Below are 18646 nucleotides of genomic sequence, written 5' to 3'. Positions count from 1 at the left end.
TTGCTCCAAATCCAGCTTTATACAAAGTGTACATGTTTAATGTCATTTCCCTTCTGTACTAGTACCTCCTGTGGAATATGGAGTATTACCCTAATAAGAATGAAGTGACTTATACCGTGAAGAATGTTTTATCAAGTGTAGAGCAGGCAAGTAGGTTCCTGGGCTTCCTGCATTGCACTGAAGATGGGGGAGCAGAGGGAGTGGCTTAGAAACTCCAGAGGTAACAAGACATCGGTGCACTGGGGTGCTTTTACAGGCTCAAAACTCCCTGTGGCAGGCAGAGTAGCAAATAATAAGACTTCTGTAGAGTGGTGGTTTTTTTTTCATAGTTCCTGCTGTAGGTTTTTGACATGTTAATAAACATTATTAAGTGTTTAAGTGGGTAGATCATAACTAGTGCCTCTACAAGTTGTGTGTGACCTTTTTATTGTTAAGTAAATATGTCATCTTGAAGCTGTATATTTCTCAAGAGACATACATGTCTTTGACTAAGGTACAGTTCCTCAGGCTGACCATGCTCACTTCTAGAGGGGAAGGATAAAAATAGCCTCTGGAGGAATCTCATAGTCAGTTTTCTTCATCCCTCTCCTCATGCCTTCATGCTGAGTTGTGCTGGCTGGAGGAAAGACAGTCTAGGAACGTCTCTCTCTTTCCAAACTGGAGAAGCAAAACAGACGAGTCCGTCACCCAGCTCCCAAGGCTTCTGTCGGCAGCTTTCCGCCTGCAGAATATTTTTTGTCAGGCTGAGACTGCCGACTGATCCTGCCGTGCAGCGCGCTCAGTGTATCATGTTGCATGCTCCAGTGTGTGTGCTGAGGGGCTGAGAGCTCACTTCAGACCTTATTCATGTGGACGAGGCAGGCAGCTGAGAGGCTGTGGAGTGAAATGGCCTTATAGATGCTGTCAGAGCGCGGCTGCAGTACATGACCAGAGACGCTGCTGTCACTCTTACTAACTCTCCCTGGCAGTGCTAAGCAGGAATGAGCCTGAACTCCCTCTCTTTTCTCCCATAAAAAAAAAAAGGAAATGCATAATGAGACTGCTTTTGTATCATTTGACAGCAAATGCAGCTGGATCCCCACAAGCTAGAGATAGGTGGTAAACTTGACCTGTTCAGCAGACCTCCTGCCCCTGGCGTGTTTCCAGGCTTCCATTATCCACAGGACCTTGCCAGGCCTCTGTTTTCTACTACAGGTAAGGGAGGATCATCATTTGTTGAAAAGACAAAACAAAACAAAAAAAAAGTCAATGTATTTAACGTGTGTCTCTACAGCTATATATGCCTCAAAAATTAATGGGAGAAATATTCAGAGGGGTGTGGAAGTTCTGGGGACAGTTGTGGGCTGGGCTCTAAGAGCAGAGCCTGTGGTCTCCAGTACAGGTTCCTCTGTGTGCATCACTGAGATTTCAGTAGTTGGCCTTTAAATTCAGGTCTGTGCAGCTGGTTCTTATGTGCCTGATTAATTGACTATGGAGGGATTTTAAAAAGCAATTTTGACAAAACACTTGAAAATGTTTCCCTTGCGTAGGATTGGAAATGGCCCTGGTTTCTTCCATGTTTTTGTATTTGCTGTGTTCTTCTTCTTAGCTCCTCCATTCAGCAGGTGGTGTTTATTTTCTGAATACATGGGGTTTTGGTAAAATGGAAAACTATGATAGCAACATTGAAAAATATCACAGAAGGTATATTTGTAAAGCATTTGTTTTTTAAATGTAAAATTCCCTTATATGTTAGAAAGTGCAGCAGTCTCCAAGGCTCAAAACAGCATATTGATTTTAAAAAGAAAAGAATTAACTACAGTATATGTAGATAAGTTTCTTTGTGATATATTGAGGAAGTAATTACAATGAATCCAATTACAAAAGTTCAGAAAGCTTCATTGCACTGTTCTTGATGTCTGACCACAAGAGACTGCAACTCTGACATTCTGGTTTTGGGGGTCACAGGTGCTACTACTAATGTTCATGTCCATCTACCAGATGTTTTTGTTCTGTTCCAAGGGCCTAATTCCCACCTGGACTTAAACAGATCTTCTTTCTTTGTTTAAGATGCTTAAGTCAGCCTTCAAAGTCTGTATCACTTCATATGGTACAAGTTAGCCCCTTTTGTATGTAATTCACTGACAGCAAATTTAAGTTTCTTTCCTAACTTAACTCTGCTTTTATGATGCAGTATTGCATCATTATTGTTGAAGTGAATGAGATTAGAAGAGTTACGAGTTTTGTCCCAAGCATGACATAAAAGCAACAGAGTTGAATAATCAAGCTGAAACCGCAGTGGGAAATGACTTCTGAACACGGATATCAGACGGTCTTCAGGAACTCCACGAGTGGTTCAGTCTGTCTTTCAGCCCTTATTTGTGGATGGAAAATCTTAAACATCACGTGCAAGTTTCCACCACATACAATCATTGCTGATACTGACTGTATATTGCAGACTGCTTCCCTGAATTTTGCTCTTTTCGTCTTTGGTACTTTAGTAGTACAGGGCCAAGATATATATTGCATCTCCTGGAAGCATAAGCACAGCTGATTTACAAACTTCTGCCTGTTTTCCTATAGCAGCTGTTTCTTTAACACTGTCTTTAGTCTGTCCTGTCTTGTCATTACAAGAATCTTGCTTTATGTATGGTTTTATTACTCAAGACTATGCTGGACAAAGCGTACCCTAACAGGCAAAAGCAGTCTGTTGAATCAAAGCAGCAGTCTAATCGGTGTCTTGAGCTTTTCCTCTTACAAAGATGCAAGCATGGCTTGCTCCTCCATTCATAAAAGCAGGAGGGAAATAGTATGGAACAGATACATTAAAGAAGGTAAATTAATAAAAAACTTTTGCGGGAGAGAAACAACCTTACAGCAACTTGTCCGTGAGTGTATTAATCACAAGAGCCATTACATGGTAAATCTAGGTAAAGAGTGCTATCAAAGTGAACAAACATTGCAGCTGTAATATATAGATGAATAAATCTTTTGCTCTGCAATATCTGAGGCATTCTTTTCACCTTATCGAACAAGCATGTCGTTGATGTGAATCATGGGTTCTGCTGCATTGCCTAGTTACTGTGGGAGACATAAGTTATCTTAGGGCCACCTGTCTTCAGGACGGATGTTCGGCTGCCTGGCAGATGCTATATTTAATAACTACCTGACAGCCTGCAGTGCTGCTCCTGGCTTTCTCCGGAGGATTTTTTATTATCAGCCCATGTAGTTGAGTTTGTAAGCCGTCTCCTTTGAAGAAATCTCCCATCCATTATACACCTTCTGAAATCTTAAAGGATTAGAAAGATGACAGTCTCCATCCATCTTGAGGCATTGGAGCAGTCAGAATGTTTATAGATAACTTCAGGTCTCATTGCCGTGGTCTCTCTTAAGTTTCCTCAACTCATTTTCTGGCTGCTTAGGTTCGTGGTGCCCAGGCTGGTGAGGGATGTGCAGCACTGTCTCCCTCTCAGGCTTTATAGTCTGCTCATGTTCAGAACATGAGTGTGTTTTACAATGACTGTCTGTTACTGGACTCTGTCGCCAAGTAAAACCAAGTACTGGACCATCACCTCCATAAAACTGACCGTCACCTCCATAAAACCCTGTTCAGGCTTTGTTCAGGACACATTTTCTCCTATGTACATCAGTTTCTTTCCTCTGTTTCCCTCCACTTTTGCTGCGACCTCCTACAGTATTATCATCACCAATTATATATGGTAGAAACTTTGATTTAGAGATGAGGGGGCAGGAACTTGCCAGAGCAGTCAGCAGTGGAAATCATTCACATGGACAACAGATGAGGCAGAAAACTGTGTGATGAAGGTGACAGGAGAGCTTGAGCACCAGGAGGAGAAGGATCATAATCCTATTTTCTATAACAGAAAGTTACCACTTCAGAAAGCAGTGACTGGGTAAGCCAGCTGTTAGTGAACAGCCCATGTTCATGCCCAGTGTGACTGATGATGTTTGCAAGAGTCAACCTCTTGCTCTCTCCTTTTTACCAACAGAATACAAGAGAAGAGCACTGAAAAGCTTTGTTTAGGTGTTGGTCTGTTTTGCACATGATGTAGCCCGTCCTCAGGAAAGTGCTGCTTCTGTCATTGAGTGGAAGTGCTAGTTTCTAACAAAATGGGAGTTAATGCACAGGTATGGCAGATTTTGCTTTCTGCAAGGGAGGCAGAGGTTGTGTTGCATCCAGACAGGATCTGAAAGTTACTGTAGTTGATAATTCGGCTTTGCCTGTAATATGGGAAGCCCTGGCACAGAGAAGGCACCGAAAGGATGTTCACAATCTAAACATTTGCAGACAGCTGGACTTGGCAGTGTAATGCTGGAGCCACAGAAACATTTTGGTTCATATATCTGAAACAAATACTAAAAACTAGATTGCAGGTGTATCCTGAAAATCATCTGTACTGATCTTAGGGGGCTAAAGTAAGGCCCAGGAGATTCCCCAAACACATTGTCATTTGCAGGATACGTGGGAATTGATCTTCCTCCAAAACCCACGTATCCCCATGCCAGGTGACACCAGTGCTTTTCACAAGTTGCAGTTGCTGTTTGGTGTGTGTCTGCGTACAAAAGAAGCAAATCTTTCATTTTCTGCTCTGGTTTTCCTTTATGAAGCTCACCTGAGCGTGGACTTAGTCCACCTTGAAATGCAGGACAGACCAGCTTATTTTCAGCCCATTCTTTCACCTTACCTCAACCAGACATAAAGCAGTGTGCTAAGCAGTGGTGTTCCTTTCCCCCGGGGCAGCATGGCACCGTGGCAGTAAGCAGGAGAGGGAAAAAATATCGCGGGGGGTGGCTGTGGATGCAGAGACAGATGTGAGAGCAAAGATGGGGCTCTCATGGGAGAGGCATGATTGATGTTCCCTGCGTTCCTGTTATTAACTGGTGTTTCACGTAGACTCTAATCAGTCACTTCCGAGCACCTTCTGTCTGGGCGCATAACCTGGACTGACCCTGTTTAGTGTAAACACAGAGTAATGACTGAAAATGCCAGACAAAGAGATTCACTGCCCCGTTATTACAGGTGAGCAGCAACACTCAGTGCAAGGTCTCCTCCTGCCTCCTAGTGCTGACAGGCTCCTTCAAAGAGCACTGAGAGAAACCCTGCCCGTAGCCATTTGGGGTCTGCCCCTGTCCCACCCGTGCTGTTTAAATCTGACCTGCACCTTTGCATCTGGTTCTTGAGTTTGATGGCCAGGACCTCTGTCACTTGCTACTGAACTAAAAAAGGATCTTGTTCTCCCAGGTGCGACACATCCAGCCACCACACCTTTTGGTCCTTCACCTCATCACAGCAGTTTCCTGCCTACTAACCACTTGGCAGGTAAGTGTAAGTAAGCCCTGCCTTCACCTTTATACGGCTGACCCAGTCCTGGCTCTCAGCACAGTCCTGCCTGAGGCACAGTGGCAGTATCAGAGGGAGAGGATTAGACTTTCTAAGGGATGAGAAGCTCACTCAGAAATTGTCCCACCCACACCAGCTTCCCAGCACACTCCCTCTGATCTCCTCCAAAGATGAGGAGCAGGATTAGCAGACCCTCCTCTTTGACAAAGTTGGGTATTACACGGCACACAAGCTGAAACCTGACCTGTAGAGCGCTTCCGTGCTGCTGAATGTGCCCAGGGAAACGGAAGAAATTTTATTTCAAAGGTACCTCAAACAAGCCATAGCTTAAAATGGGCTCCTCCATGCCCTTTTTTACCTGTGAAAGGTTCTATATTAAAGTTCAGTGAACGGTTCCTGGCAAATAGCTGTTCTGCACATTTTTCCAGTCTTTCAGTTTCCTAATTGGCAGTAAGTAGGGCCTGATTTTCTCAGATTTCCTCATTTTAAAAGCTCACAAGCAGCTCATTGCCAATTAAAGTTCAAGTTCTGTTGATTAATGTTTTAGTAACACTCATTCAATCAGTACATGCAGCATCCCACATGACCCAGTAGACTTCTTTCTGTTGCGAATACCTAGGCTTACATCAACTCCTGAACATTCTGTCAAAATCAACTGTTTCTCTACGAAGTCACTCAACTACTAACTGCAAAGGGGAGGGACAAGAACAGCTATTTCAAAATAAGTAAATAAGTGAATAGTTGTTTGTGGAAAAATCAAAGCTATTTGTGCTGTTTGCCCTGATATTTTAAATATAAGAATATGGGGAGCACCTCACCTCCTGTAACATGGCAAGTTAGAGACTTTAAAAAGGCAGCCAAAAAGTCAGTGGACAGAAGGAGGAGTTGTTTAGAGGTGACCAGTAGGAGAAAAACAGGTGTATCTGCACTTTTTAGCTCATAGCTATCTTTGGAGTGCAGAAACCTGAGTTGGGCACTCAGACCTCTTTTGATGATGGATGCCTCCAGTAAAAAAACAGGCAGGACTTTTTACAAAGACAAGTGCCAGTAAATCTAAGGCTAAGCTATCATTTCCACCACTGTGATCAAGGAAGATATTATGGGAGAGGATTTTGGCACAGACCCAAATGTTTAGTTGCTCCGTGGATGGATGTCCATAGCAGTTAGCTTAGGACTGTCTGTGTGCACCATTACAAAGAGGGTAGAAGGTCGTACACAGAAACAAGAGTGAAACAATGCATCCCCTCTATATGCTGACCCAGGAGCTGCTGATGTTCCTCTTTCAAGGCAATTGCAATGCTGCTGCTATTACAGCTGATAAGGAAGGAGAGTTTCAGCTTAGCAGCAGCCACCATAATTTCAGCTATTCAAACTTAATTTCTAGCTCCCCTCTGACTAGCATACAAAAGTTTATTACAGCACCTGTTTGCAGTGTGAGCACTGAATCCCTTCTCCATTTTAACATGCTGGGAATTTTCTGTGCAAAGAACCTTGCAATGAGAAGGATCAGCTTAAAGTCTGGCCTAATCCTACTTGGATTCAGACCGTTAAGAAGGGGAGGGGTGCATTTCATTCTCCAACATTCTTGGCTAAATGCCTGCTAAATCCCTGTTTGCCTTTCCAGATCCATTTAGCAGGTCAAGCACCTTCAGCGGCCTTGGGAACTTAGGCAGCAATGCCTTTGGAGGATTAGGCAGTCATGCTCTGAGTAAGTACTGGCTGGGTTACTGCAGACAAACATCCCTTCCAGAAAAGCCACATGCTAATATTTACAGCAGCTGGTGGTAGTTTTTAAAGAAGTTTATTTCCTAACCTCCATTCTCCTATCTGAAAACACTGCACCTAAGATTTCCAGGTCTCTGCGGTGGGAGCTTTTCTGCATGTCACAGACATCAATAGGTGTGCTCTGTGTCTCCTCACTGCTGAAGGACGTTGCCTTGTGTGTTCTGAGAGGTGCTGGAGCTGCTTGACCCCGCTGAGCTCTGGTACCCCATGGGCATCTGAAGTAACACCCTTCAACAGTGAAGATGCACGGCGGAACAGCTATTGATACTTCTCCTAATTCAGCGTGTAGACTTTCTCTGTAACCATTGTCTGGAGTTTAAATTACCTGTATAAAATGCTTTTACTTCAAAAACATGTTACCTGTAGGCAAGACATGCTTGAGAGCCACACATAAGAGCATGCTTTTGCATCTCATGGTGCAATAGGAAGCAGTTGAAGATTGATGGAGGAAAATCAAGTGACTGTTCTAAAAAGCCTACAGCCAAGCTCTATTTTTATACACATACATACATACCACCAAGTAGTCTGGTTTCTTTAACAAAAAAAAAAATCCCTGAATCCTCAGCTGCAGGCAGCTGATTGCTTGTAACTACCCACAAATTAAAGTTTCTGCCAGTGAGGGAGCTGAGGAAGAATATTGCTTTTGTGCTGGAACCCTTGCTGGGGTGGGGGGAGAAAAGGAGCTGGGCGTTTTCTGTCATTTCTGAGTTATTCAGATGTATAGTGAAAGCTTCCTCCGCAAATAGCCTTAAAAGAGCTGGTGGATCTTCCACCCAGTGCCGGAGGTATCTCTGACCACCTGCTAGTAGCTCCCCCTCACCATGAGCTCCACATTAAAAAAGCCTTGAAAGGACAGCTCTGGATTAATTAGCGTTGTGCAAAATGCATATGTAATTATTTGGTTTTAATTATTTTTAACTGTTCCTCCTCCCCTGCCATTATTCTAGCTCACAACAACATTTTTACTCACAAAGACGGCCCAAACCTGCAGAATTTCAATAATCCCCATGAGCCATGGAACAGACTCCATCGGACCCCGCCGTCCTTCCCAACACCTCCGCAGTGGCCCAAGCCGACTGATTCTGAGCGAAGCTCCTCGGTGACAAACCACGACAGAGACAGGGAGCGGGACCGAGAGCCTGAGAAGAGGGATCTTTCTCTGAGTAAAGATGACAGAGACAAAGAGAGGTGAGCCACGTGTGCTTTTGATTCTAGTCTCTTTTTCCTCTGTTTTTTCTTATTTTTTCCTTTACCATCAATTCCCATCTTAAAATCACCTTCAGAGCAAAACATTGCTTGTCTTTGAAATATCTGATAGCTCTGTCCCCGAGATAAGCTCAAGTACTAGTGACACAAAAAGAAACCTCTGCCTTTTAGGATTTGTCCTCTGTGGAGATACAGTAGGCTAGTAGGCTTTACTTCCCCACTATCAGGTTTCAAAAAAACACCAGGTTGAGAAAATGAGCATGTCACTGTGTTTTCAGGGTGCACATAGCTGTTTTTAGCAGCTTCCTTTAGGAGAGCCACATATTCTGAATTCCTGGAGGTGGTATTGTGATGGGTCCTTTGTAGACAGTCATAGCTCCCATTACAAATATGCTGATGAATTCAAATGTTAGCTGGACATTAACAAGGTAAAAATGCAAATGCCTGTATCTGGAGCAGCGTGTGTGAATCCATTAGCAGATCTGATTTTAAAAAATTGCACTGTAGGCAAGCCCTTATTAATGATGACAGGACTATATCACCTGAGCTATAGGTACTTCATTAGCTTCCAGCTATATGATTTTCAAGCTGTAAAGCTCTTTATATTTCAGACCCCGGTTGTCTCCAACAGGCTACTTCTTTGTAGGCAATAACAGCCTGCAAACCTCAGATGTGTGCATTTCACTGCTGATCAGGGTTTTGTAGTTTGCCTAGAGTGCTTTTAATGAGCTCTTCAGGCAGTGCCTGTGAACAAGATTATATAGAAGCAATAGGCTGAAAATCATCTTGCTTTAAATGTTAAACTGTCTGACACGCTTGTATGGATAGTCATTCAGATAGGAAGCTCCCTTGTTGGCTTCAGCATAAATCATTTCCAAAGCAAGGTTACTTCACTTCCAAGAGTGTTCATTCAGGGGTTAACATCTCTATTATATATGTATTAATTCAGCCAAAGCTATCCCCAGCATCCTTGTTTAGACATGGTTTTAATAAGCTACGTCCTTGACCAACAATTAGGACTACCACAGGGAGAGAAATCTGGGTTAGCAGATGTAATCATAAGGGATAAATACCCACAGAATTACCCAAAACACCTCCAGTTTACAGCAGCATGATTCTTATGGCTAACAGGCAAGCCCAGCATTAAAGGTAGGCATCACTGAGCTCCTCAGCTGCATAATGCAGTTCTCTCAATCCCACCATCATACTTTGTGTTTAAAGTGTTTATTCAGAGCAGAGTGCTTCTAAAAGGTGAGCATTATTTATTCACTTAAAGACATGGGAGCAAGTGCAACTAATTGGCTTGCCCACAGAGGTGCAGCTGGAAACATAAAGCCCATTCTCATGCCTTCTTCTAAACAATGGACATTCTCATCAAACCCCTTGTTCCTCATAGCAGGCCCTCTCGTAACAAAGGCCAGTCATTCATTTTCTCAGCCTGTGCAGGAATTTTTTGCTTAAGCACTTAGCTTAACTGCCAAAACTGACGGCAACACAAACTTTACTGCAGCCCCATAGAAAAATATCCATCATGTTACAGCTGCTTCCAGTTGATGAGGCTGTTTCGTGAAGGACCTTCATACATGTCTGTACGTTTCCAGAACAGTTCCATTTTGTGTATCCATGTTTTAGGAAAGGAACCACTGTTCAAAGTGTTATAGCCAAGAAAATCATTGTCTGGCAGCAAGATGTGCATGTATGCATGCAATAATCACCTTTTTTTAAAAAATAAGCTGTCTAGACTTCTTTCCAACATTTCTTAGTGAACTGGCCTTTCTCTTAAGGTTAAATGTTCTGCTCTTTCAAATGCATCCCCAATTTAGTCCCCGAACTTGTAGATATTTATCTTTTTTTTTTTTTTTTTTTTTTTTAATAGAACCTAAAGGCAGGTAGTTCATATCATTTAGTGCAGAGCTTTTCAAATTATTTTCTGAGCAACCTCAAATTACGCAATTATGCATGTCCAGCATCACATGTATGTTTGTTCACATAAACCCAAGGATGTGTCTGCATTCTTTTTACAGAGACCTCATGGATAAAAACAGACATTCAAACAGATCCTCACCGGCATCAGCTCCAGTGACACATCAGATAAGCAATCTCATTCGCAGCAACAGCCAAACCTCCAGTGATCCTATCAGGCAGGTTAGCCTCGGTGAAAGGGAAAGGTCCAAAGAACCCGAACGAGAGCACCCTGACCGGCTGAGAGAGCCACCCATAGCAGAACACAAGATTAAAGAGAGCCGTTCCCCCGTGAAGGAAACTCCAAGCCATGATAAGAGACCCTCTGAGGACAACACAAAGCCAGTAATCCAGTCTGTATCCCCATACAGCAAACCTGCACTAAGTGAGAGCTTGAAGCTTACCAATCTAATGAGCAAGGACATGGAGAGAAAGACAGAGCTTCCCAGTGACCTCCAGAAGATTAAGAATGACATCAAAGTCAAAGAGGAGAGGAAAGAAGACAGTGATGTGCTGGTGGTAGGGTCTGAGCCTTCGCAGCACTCCCGAGCAGTGGAGCATCCCCCACCACCTACCTTGCATGGATTGTCATTGCCTCCCTCAATGGCTGCCTCAATGCCTATCTCCATGGGCAGTGTGCACCAGATGAACAACATGAATGTCCTGGACCGCAGCAGAATGATGACCCCGCTCATAGGCATGAATCCTTTGTCGGGAAGAGAGAGGCTGCCACATCCTGGATTTTCCTGGGACCCGATGAGGGACCCATTGCGAGATGCCTACCGGAGCTTAGACCTGCACCGTCGAATGGACTTCCAGCTCCGGACGGATCCCATCCATAGGTTCCCTACCACCTCTGGATTTTACGACCATGAGCGTTCTTACAGAGACAGGGAGCCACATGACTACAACCATGAAAACCTTCTTGAAGCCCGCCGAGAGCAGGAGCGGTTGCGGCAAGTGGAGGAAAGAGAGCGCTTGCACTTACGGGAAGAACTTGAGCGTGCCAGAATGCACCACTTGCACTCGTCCCCTATCGAAAGCCACCTGGCACACGTGCCATCCTTCATGCCTCATTTAAGCGGGATGCATTACCCCAGACTGAGTCCATCCACTGCCATGCACAATGGGATTTTAAATAGGAACCCACCAACTGCAGCGCTGAGCGCCCCACCGCCTCTTGTACCAGCGAGCAGCACCAGACCTGCCTCCCCACGCAGGACTACTCCACTCACAAACTCAGAGTCCAGGGACTACTCCCCCTCTAGGAACCCCAAAGAAGTAGAGGCACGATAGTCCCCAACATGGAATTTTAAAGTCGCCTGTATATAAAACAAACAAACAACAACGACAACAACAAAACAAACAGAAAAAAAAAAAAAAACAAAACACACAAAAAAATGAAAAACAAAAAACAAACCTTTTACAAAATGCACTGCTGTAAACTTTTTTTTTTTTTTAATGTAAAATTTGTAGAAGTTAAGCACATTTCCATAAATAATGGGGTCGGGGATGCAGACTTTCCAACAAGAAGGTTGCTGAGAATGGGAATTTAATATATAGGTATTGATTTTTGGTTTTGGTTTTGTTTCTGTGCTAAAAAAAAAAAAAATGAGTTAAAAATAGCAAGTTTGTACATTTTTCCCAAATGTGAGAAACATTTTTAATGGATTTGTATTTTTTTTAATTTTGTGCTCTTTATTCACTTAAAAAGAAAAAAGAAATTTTTGCTTTTGTCTTTAGTTAAATTTGCATTTAAAAGGCCTCAGATCCTTAAGAAAAAATACCCAGGGTTTCTTAAAAGTATTATTTATGGAAATACTGTAGTTTTACAGTCCACTGTGAGGTTCCCTTCTGAGGCCAATTGATCACTTACCTTGGTACTTTGGAACCGAAGTTACAGATATATATTAAAATATTAATAATAATAATAATGTACAAAACTGTTTGTTTTTTGCCTTATTATATTATGCAGAAATTTAAGAGGAATTTTTTTTGACTTCTTGTTTTAAACAAAAAAAAAAAAAAACAGAAAACAAACTGTAAATATTCTGTTAATATAAATGTACACCAATATTAAATTCTTAACATAGGTAGACTTTATAAAAATGGTTTCTAGAACCACTCTGGTTATTTGTTAACATGGTTACAACTCATACTCTTGTCACAGTCAGAAATTCACACTCAGAAAGCTAAGTACGGCATATATACTTCAACTATGCAAGAACTTGGAGGCAGGTCTTAGCGGATGTTGGGGGGAGGAAGGTTTAAAAAAAAAAAAAAAAACAACCCAAAAACAACCAACTTGCAACTATGGAGACAGAATGGAAATGGCATGTGAACAGGAAGAAGAATGATTGTGTTTAACAAAAAAAAAAAAAAGAGAGACTGAATTTTTTTGTACAAACACAAGGGACAGTTCGTCAAGGAAAGAGAGAGACACACGCTCCTGGAAGGGAATTTTGGTTTCCTACTTTTCAAGCTGGCAAAGCAGATGGAACTGGCACAGTACCATGCGGCAGACCCTTTCCTTATTTTTTTTTTCCTTTTTTTCTCTTTTTTTGTGTTGTGGGCAGGATCGCTGGCAAGCAAGGACAATTTTCCGTGGACCCCTTGTGCTAATTGTGCAGTGTTCTTATTGGAATCTGTATACAAGACAAAGTAGAATTTTAGGAGTGCAAAAAAAAAAAGTCTAATGGTTGATTAAAAAAAAAAGAAATTCTGATATATTATCTATAGTACATGAAGACCATAAGCAAATGTTTGTTTCAGTGTGGTTCTGCCTTGAACTGCTTTTTGGCATGATTTATTTTTTATTTCCAATTTTACTTTTCATCCATATGTAAATTTTGCCATGTTTTACTTGCTGTACCATCCCCCCTCCCTTATTTTATTTTTCAGTGTCCATGTTTTATATATCCTGGGCTTTTTCTCTCTAGTTAATTCAGCCATCCGCTACTATTTTCTTGGCTCTGTAACTCTTGTTTCCCCCCCCTCCCCATCCTCCCCCCTGCACCCCCTGTAATTTTAAACATTCAGTTTCCTTGTAGATCAATGAAGATAAATACAACATTGATTTTGGATGAAAAAGGTAGTCGAGTGTTTGTGTGTCATGGCCAGCGCTGCCGACTCGGAGGCTAATGGTTTATCGACAGCGCATCAACGCCCCGGTGCTGCGGCGGCTCGGAGGAAGGGGTTGGTGCTGGGAGAGGGATTTTATTTGGTTTGCAGATCTCTGCTTGAGCCTTTCCCCTGTTCAAAGGGGAAGGGGAAAAAAGGGCAGAAAAGAAAGCACAGCCTCTGTGCAACAACTTGTTTGCAGGGATTGTGCTGCTGGCGTAACTACAAGAGGGTTATAGCCTGAAGCACTGTTCTTCACGTGTGTTTCCATTTGCTTCCCCAGCTTTTTTCCGTAGGCTGAGAGCAGACATCTGCAGGGGGATGGAGAAGTGCTCCAAGCCCCATCGCTCTCAGTAACTGATTTAACAGTGGGCGACTGTGCTTTAACAGCATGTTACAGCTTCTGTTTTTAAGTTTGTGTGTGACTAAATTACCAAGCATAAAAAAATAAAATGAAATAAAATAGCAGGGTCCTTAATCTGATGAAAGGAGGCTTAAAACAAAATAGGCATTAAAAATCAGCACCTGCTCTCCCAGCTGAAATCGGAGGAACATATAACACATGGTGGAAGTGAAAAGTGTGTTGGACTCAGCATAAAGATGTTAGGAATGCTGGCTCAGGGGGACTGTAATTCTCTCCCTCTGCTATTGTCCAACATGCCATCATGCTTGACATCCCCTCTAACACAGACCTGACTACATGAACCTGCCTAACTTCTGTAAAAAAGGGTCTATGGCTGCGTCTTCCCAATGCAGATAAGTGTGAACAAGGGGGTTGGTAGTGCACGCTTCAAAAAATATGAAAATGGACTGTACCCTCTGGAAGCATTTGGTCCATGTAAGATTTGAAAAGTGAGCATTAAATCAATGCCATGCTCCCGTGGCATTCCTGACGGATTGCTTATTGCAGCCACACCGGTGCCAGAGGAATTCATCATAAGTGATGTTGTGGCAGTCTGAATATTAAAAGAAAATCAGTGGTTTGCCATTTACTGTATTAGGAGGCATTGCTCTTACACTTTCAGAGGATGACCCATCAATAATGCTGCACTACCATGGGATTCCTGCAGAATTACGCAGGGCTGGGTATCAGCCTTCTCACAAAAAGGTTCATCGTGATTAATGGTATTATTACCTAAACAGAGAAACTAATTAATTCAGCCTTACTCCTATAAGCTACACCAGCTGAGCCTTCTTCTGTTAAAAAGGATTGTAACAGAACTTCCTGGGGTTTATGCATTTCTACCACTGTTGAGCTTTCATTTTGTGCAGTTTTTACCATTTTTATTTTACTTCCAGCTCTCTAGAGACTTCTCTCACTCACAGACAATGGGTGGGATTTATCAAGTAAATGGTGGGACAAAGAAGATGGGATTTGCAAGTTCCATGGCTTACCTCAGGCAGTCTATATTTAAAAAAAAACGCTCGGGAAATAATGAGAGACAGCAGCTCTTGCACTTGTTACCTTTTGTCTGAGATGTGATGCAACGCGCCACTGCAGCTTGGTGGGACGGGATGGACTGCAATCTCAGTGAAAGGGCCAGCTATGGACTGGGCATTAAAATGGGAATAACCAGGAGATCGTGGGGAGCAGGAAAGAGGCAATCTGTAGTGAAACCTCAGATTACTTGTGAAGAATGCTTTTTTTTTTTTTTTTTTTTTTTTGACAAAAAGATCTTCTATTTCCCTAAAGAGTAAGTTTTATTGCCTAAAATAAGTAATGGGAAATCCCAATTCCAGTCTTTATAGATAAGCATTTGGAGTTAGTTGTGGGTGACCCAAGTTAGAAAAACAAAGCACTGACACAGGGGTACCCAAGGGCTCCTCTGCAGCCTGAGCTGTCACCATCAGATCTGCAATGCCAACGCAGTCTGGGTCCGGAGAAGGAAAGCACAAGAAGCCAGCTAGACAGAAATGCAAGATCCTGATTTCTTGGGCAGGAGTGTGACACACCAGCTTTGCTTTGGGCAGACTAGCAGAAAGAGAGAAGAGGTAAGCCAGAGAAGAGGTAGGCCAGAGGTGCACAGCTCCAGCTAGCCCCAAGGAGCCCTTGGAGGTGAGGAAAACAGGACTGGTGTTTTCTTTGGCTTGTAATCAGCAGAAAATACACCTTTTCTCTAACTCCTTCAGGAAATTCCTTTTTGTCAAAGCCTTAGGAAACTATTTGTGTTGCAGTTTGTGGGGGATTTGGGTAATGGCCTTGTGACAGACCAAAGTGGCATTGCCCATCACAGCCCCTGTTAGAGCAGGTACAGAGCTTCCCCAGCGCTTTGCTGTGTCCGTTTGCAAGAGCAGTTTGCTTTGGGAAGAGTCTAACCAAGGAAGTAAAGAGAAATGGGGCTTTGGCAACAAATCTAGCACTTTTACTCAAAGCTTGGGGAGCTGATAGCCCAAGGGTTAGCTGGGAACACCGAGCTTTGGGAACAGAGCACAGCAGGTCATGGGCTCAGCCCTGAACAAGGCATCTCTGCAGGCAGCACAGCCCAAGGGCTTCCCCCAGCAGAACTGTTCTGAGCATAACAAGAAAAGAAAAAGGTGCTTGCAAGTTTAACTTGGAAAATATTTTTTCCCTTCATGTACATATTTCATGGAGTGTGCACACGCAGGCAAAGGCTCGCCTCCCCTCGGCCTGGCCCCTGTGGCAACAGCGCAGCATGAGGCCTCCGCACGGAGGTGGCTGGGACCCCTTGCAGGTGTCAGCATGGCGATTTCTTTGTCTTCTCACAAAAACCTACTGCTCCATTAAGCTTCCCTAATTGCTGCATTTATCATCAGCCATTTTATGCTTGCTCTCTTCCTCATCCAACAAGGACGTGTCAAAACAGAGCTCTCCCTGCCTGTCCCTCCCGTGGACGAAGCTGTCCTTCAGGCGCCAGCTGTGCAGCGCCCCGTTGACCAGCAGGTCCCTCAGCAGCGGTGCGTCCTACAGATCGCAGCAGCCAGGCCACAATGACTGGGTGCTACAGCCTTTCATCCCCCCTGAAAGCAGTCTGAAGAGTGGACAGCGTCTAAAATGCCCTCAAAAGAAACTGGAGCCCCACTCACACCTGCATCACCACGGCCACGCGCCGCATGTCCCTGCCAGCAGCAGGAGAAGCTGTGAGAGGACATGGCTTAGTCTCAGCCAGGAGAAGGCAGGTTTCCACTGTGGTTTCTGCCAAATAATTGGGGGGCATGGAGGAGTTTTCTTCCCTCAACTCCTCATCTGCTTTCTCCTGTGAAGAGACCAGGCACAATCCCTCACATCCAGCAAAGCCATGGGATGAGGAGAGGTCTGGGCCAAGGTTTCTGAAGGGAGAGAAAGCGTGGGTTCACCCAGTCCTAATTAGCTCTTCTACAGCCTTTGCTCTGCTAAGTGTCACAACACTTCTGTTAATAAACGTTATCACTGCAAGGAAAGGAAACCCCAGCCGGACACTGCTAAGTGACCAACTCCACACCGGCGCCCTGCTGCGGCCTCCCGCAGAACAAGGGCCCCGCTGGCAGGGCTGGAGGCGCCGCCATCTTGGCGTTTCCCCCAGGCCCTGCCTTCGAGGCGCCCCGGCAGCGCAGGCAAAGCGAAAAAAGCAGGAGCAGGGAACGAGTTTGGAGAAGCTCTTAGATTTCATTATTCAAAACATTTCTTTTCATTCTGAGTGCTATTTTGTTTGACTCCAAAAAGCCCTGAAATTAGAGTGAATTTTGAGACAAAGGAAGTTTGTGGGATAGAAAGAAAGGAATGAATAATTCCAACTTGAGAGGGTAGGAGGGAGCCCTGTGCTTGGTGAGGCCACGTGCCAGGAGGTCGGGACCTCTCCCACTTGGAGGTGATGGCACCACAAGGGTCGAGCTGGGAAGACCTTTTTTTCAATTGTACCTTGAGGTGAAGACCCACACACACACATCCCTCTGTATCTTGGAAAGTCCTTTCATAAGTCTGTGTCTTAAACACCAATACAGGAACCACCAGGAGCTGTGAAACCCTTCCTGGGGCTTGCTAAATTGCTGCCACAGACACAGGCCCAATGCAATGCTCTGCAAAGAGGATTTAAGACTGTCTCCTTAATGGCTTGTTGTACAAAAAACCTGGAAGAAAACTGACTGAAAGCATTTTAGGTTCCTTTCTGGGATCCATATTATTCTTAGCACCTCACCAATATGCACCACAAGCTGCAAACCTCCTGCCTGCCTTTAAGGATGCATTCAGCCACAAAAATCCATTCCCACAAAATCCATTAAAATGCAGGAAGCCATACCTTGTCTGTCAGCCCACAAAGGACTATGAGGAGGAGAGGAAACAAGCGAGTGGATTTCCTGCCGTTTCTCAGTTACAAATAGCAATGTGCATCACTGTGAAGATCACCTGCCTTTCCACGTGCCTGATAATGTTGGTGAGTACTTGGTTATTGGAACTGAGGTCTTCTACACCTGCTGAGTGAACAGAGGAAAAGGGAGGAATTGTATGGGTGTTGTTTTTTTTTGTTGTGTGTGTTTTTTTTTTTCTTTTGGTGTTTTATTGTTTGCTTTTTGTTTTGTTTTGTTTTCTAAAACTGAGATGGCTCGGGATTACTGGTTTATTTAATGGATGTTTAAGAAACTACAATGTGTAAAAAACACCAAACGTGGAATCCAACCTGATTGCTGGTTTGCGCTAAGCCCCTTTGGACAGGGGATGTGATAGTATCATGAAATATTATTGTTATGGCTTGTATTTTAAATTGGAAAAGCATACCTTAATTCTCAATGTATATGACTGGTAGCCCTGCAGAGGCCAAAAGCCAGCTCTGCTCTTATGGGGCTGTACAGGCTAATCACATGTCTGCAGCCGAGAAAGCAGGCATTGAAACAAGATAAGCTATTCAAAGAATTAATTCAGCTTGTGAGGATGGCTCTGGAGGTCACACACAGCCAGATCAGTCTTTTCAAGAGCTCAGCATTTTCTACTGTGTCCTAAGGAGTTTTACTGATCAGACTCTTCAGAACTAAAGGTTAAGGCTCAGGCACGACCCAGCTGCCCTCCAGCCAGACACAGGATCGATGCCGCGTCTCTGGCCAACACACCAGGTCAGCGGGCTGCTAATGGCACAAGTCCAGGAGGAGCCTGTGCCCCATCCCACGTCGTTCTGCAAAGCACACGCTGGCCTATTTGTACCGGCACTGGAGAATCGTGTGGCAAAGAGGCGATGGTTTCTCTGCACCCTGCATCCAATGTGTTCACTGGATGACTTCACACAGCCAGACATGGCCAAAAAT

At 43.8% G+C, this 18646-nt stretch overlaps 1 protein-coding gene across 10 annotated transcripts in view; it reads left to right on the top strand.

Moving 5' to 3' along the window:
* FBRSL1 (fibrosin like 1) overlaps positions 1–11663 on the top strand; it is a 513621-nt gene extending 501958 nt beyond the window's left edge. For 9 of the 10 annotated variants that reach the window (XM_032198851.1, XM_032198844.1, XM_032198850.1 and 6 more), the window contains 5 exons: positions 1062–1194; positions 5243–5320; positions 6966–7049; positions 8074–8314; positions 10357–11663. In XM_032198851.1, coding sequence (XP_032054742.1) covers positions 1062–1194; positions 5243–5320; positions 6966–7049; positions 8074–8314; positions 10357–11590 — 1770 coding nt within the window. In that variant the 3' untranslated portion in view covers positions 11591–11663. The remainder of the gene's footprint in view (positions 1–1061; positions 1195–5242; positions 5321–6965; positions 7050–8073; positions 8315–10356) is intronic. The other variant, XM_032198846.1, reaches the window with a different exon arrangement.
* Positions 11664–18646: the final 6983 nt, after the last annotated feature.

The sequence above is a fragment of the Aythya fuligula genome, chromosome 17, assembly GCF_009819795.1.
Source record: "Aythya fuligula isolate bAytFul2 chromosome 17, bAytFul2.pri, whole genome shotgun sequence".
NCBI classification, from domain to species: domain Eukaryota; kingdom Metazoa; phylum Chordata; class Aves; order Anseriformes; family Anatidae; genus Aythya; species Aythya fuligula.
The sequence above is the reverse complement of the archived record's forward strand: the minus strand, read 5'-3'. Positions and strand labels throughout refer to the sequence as shown.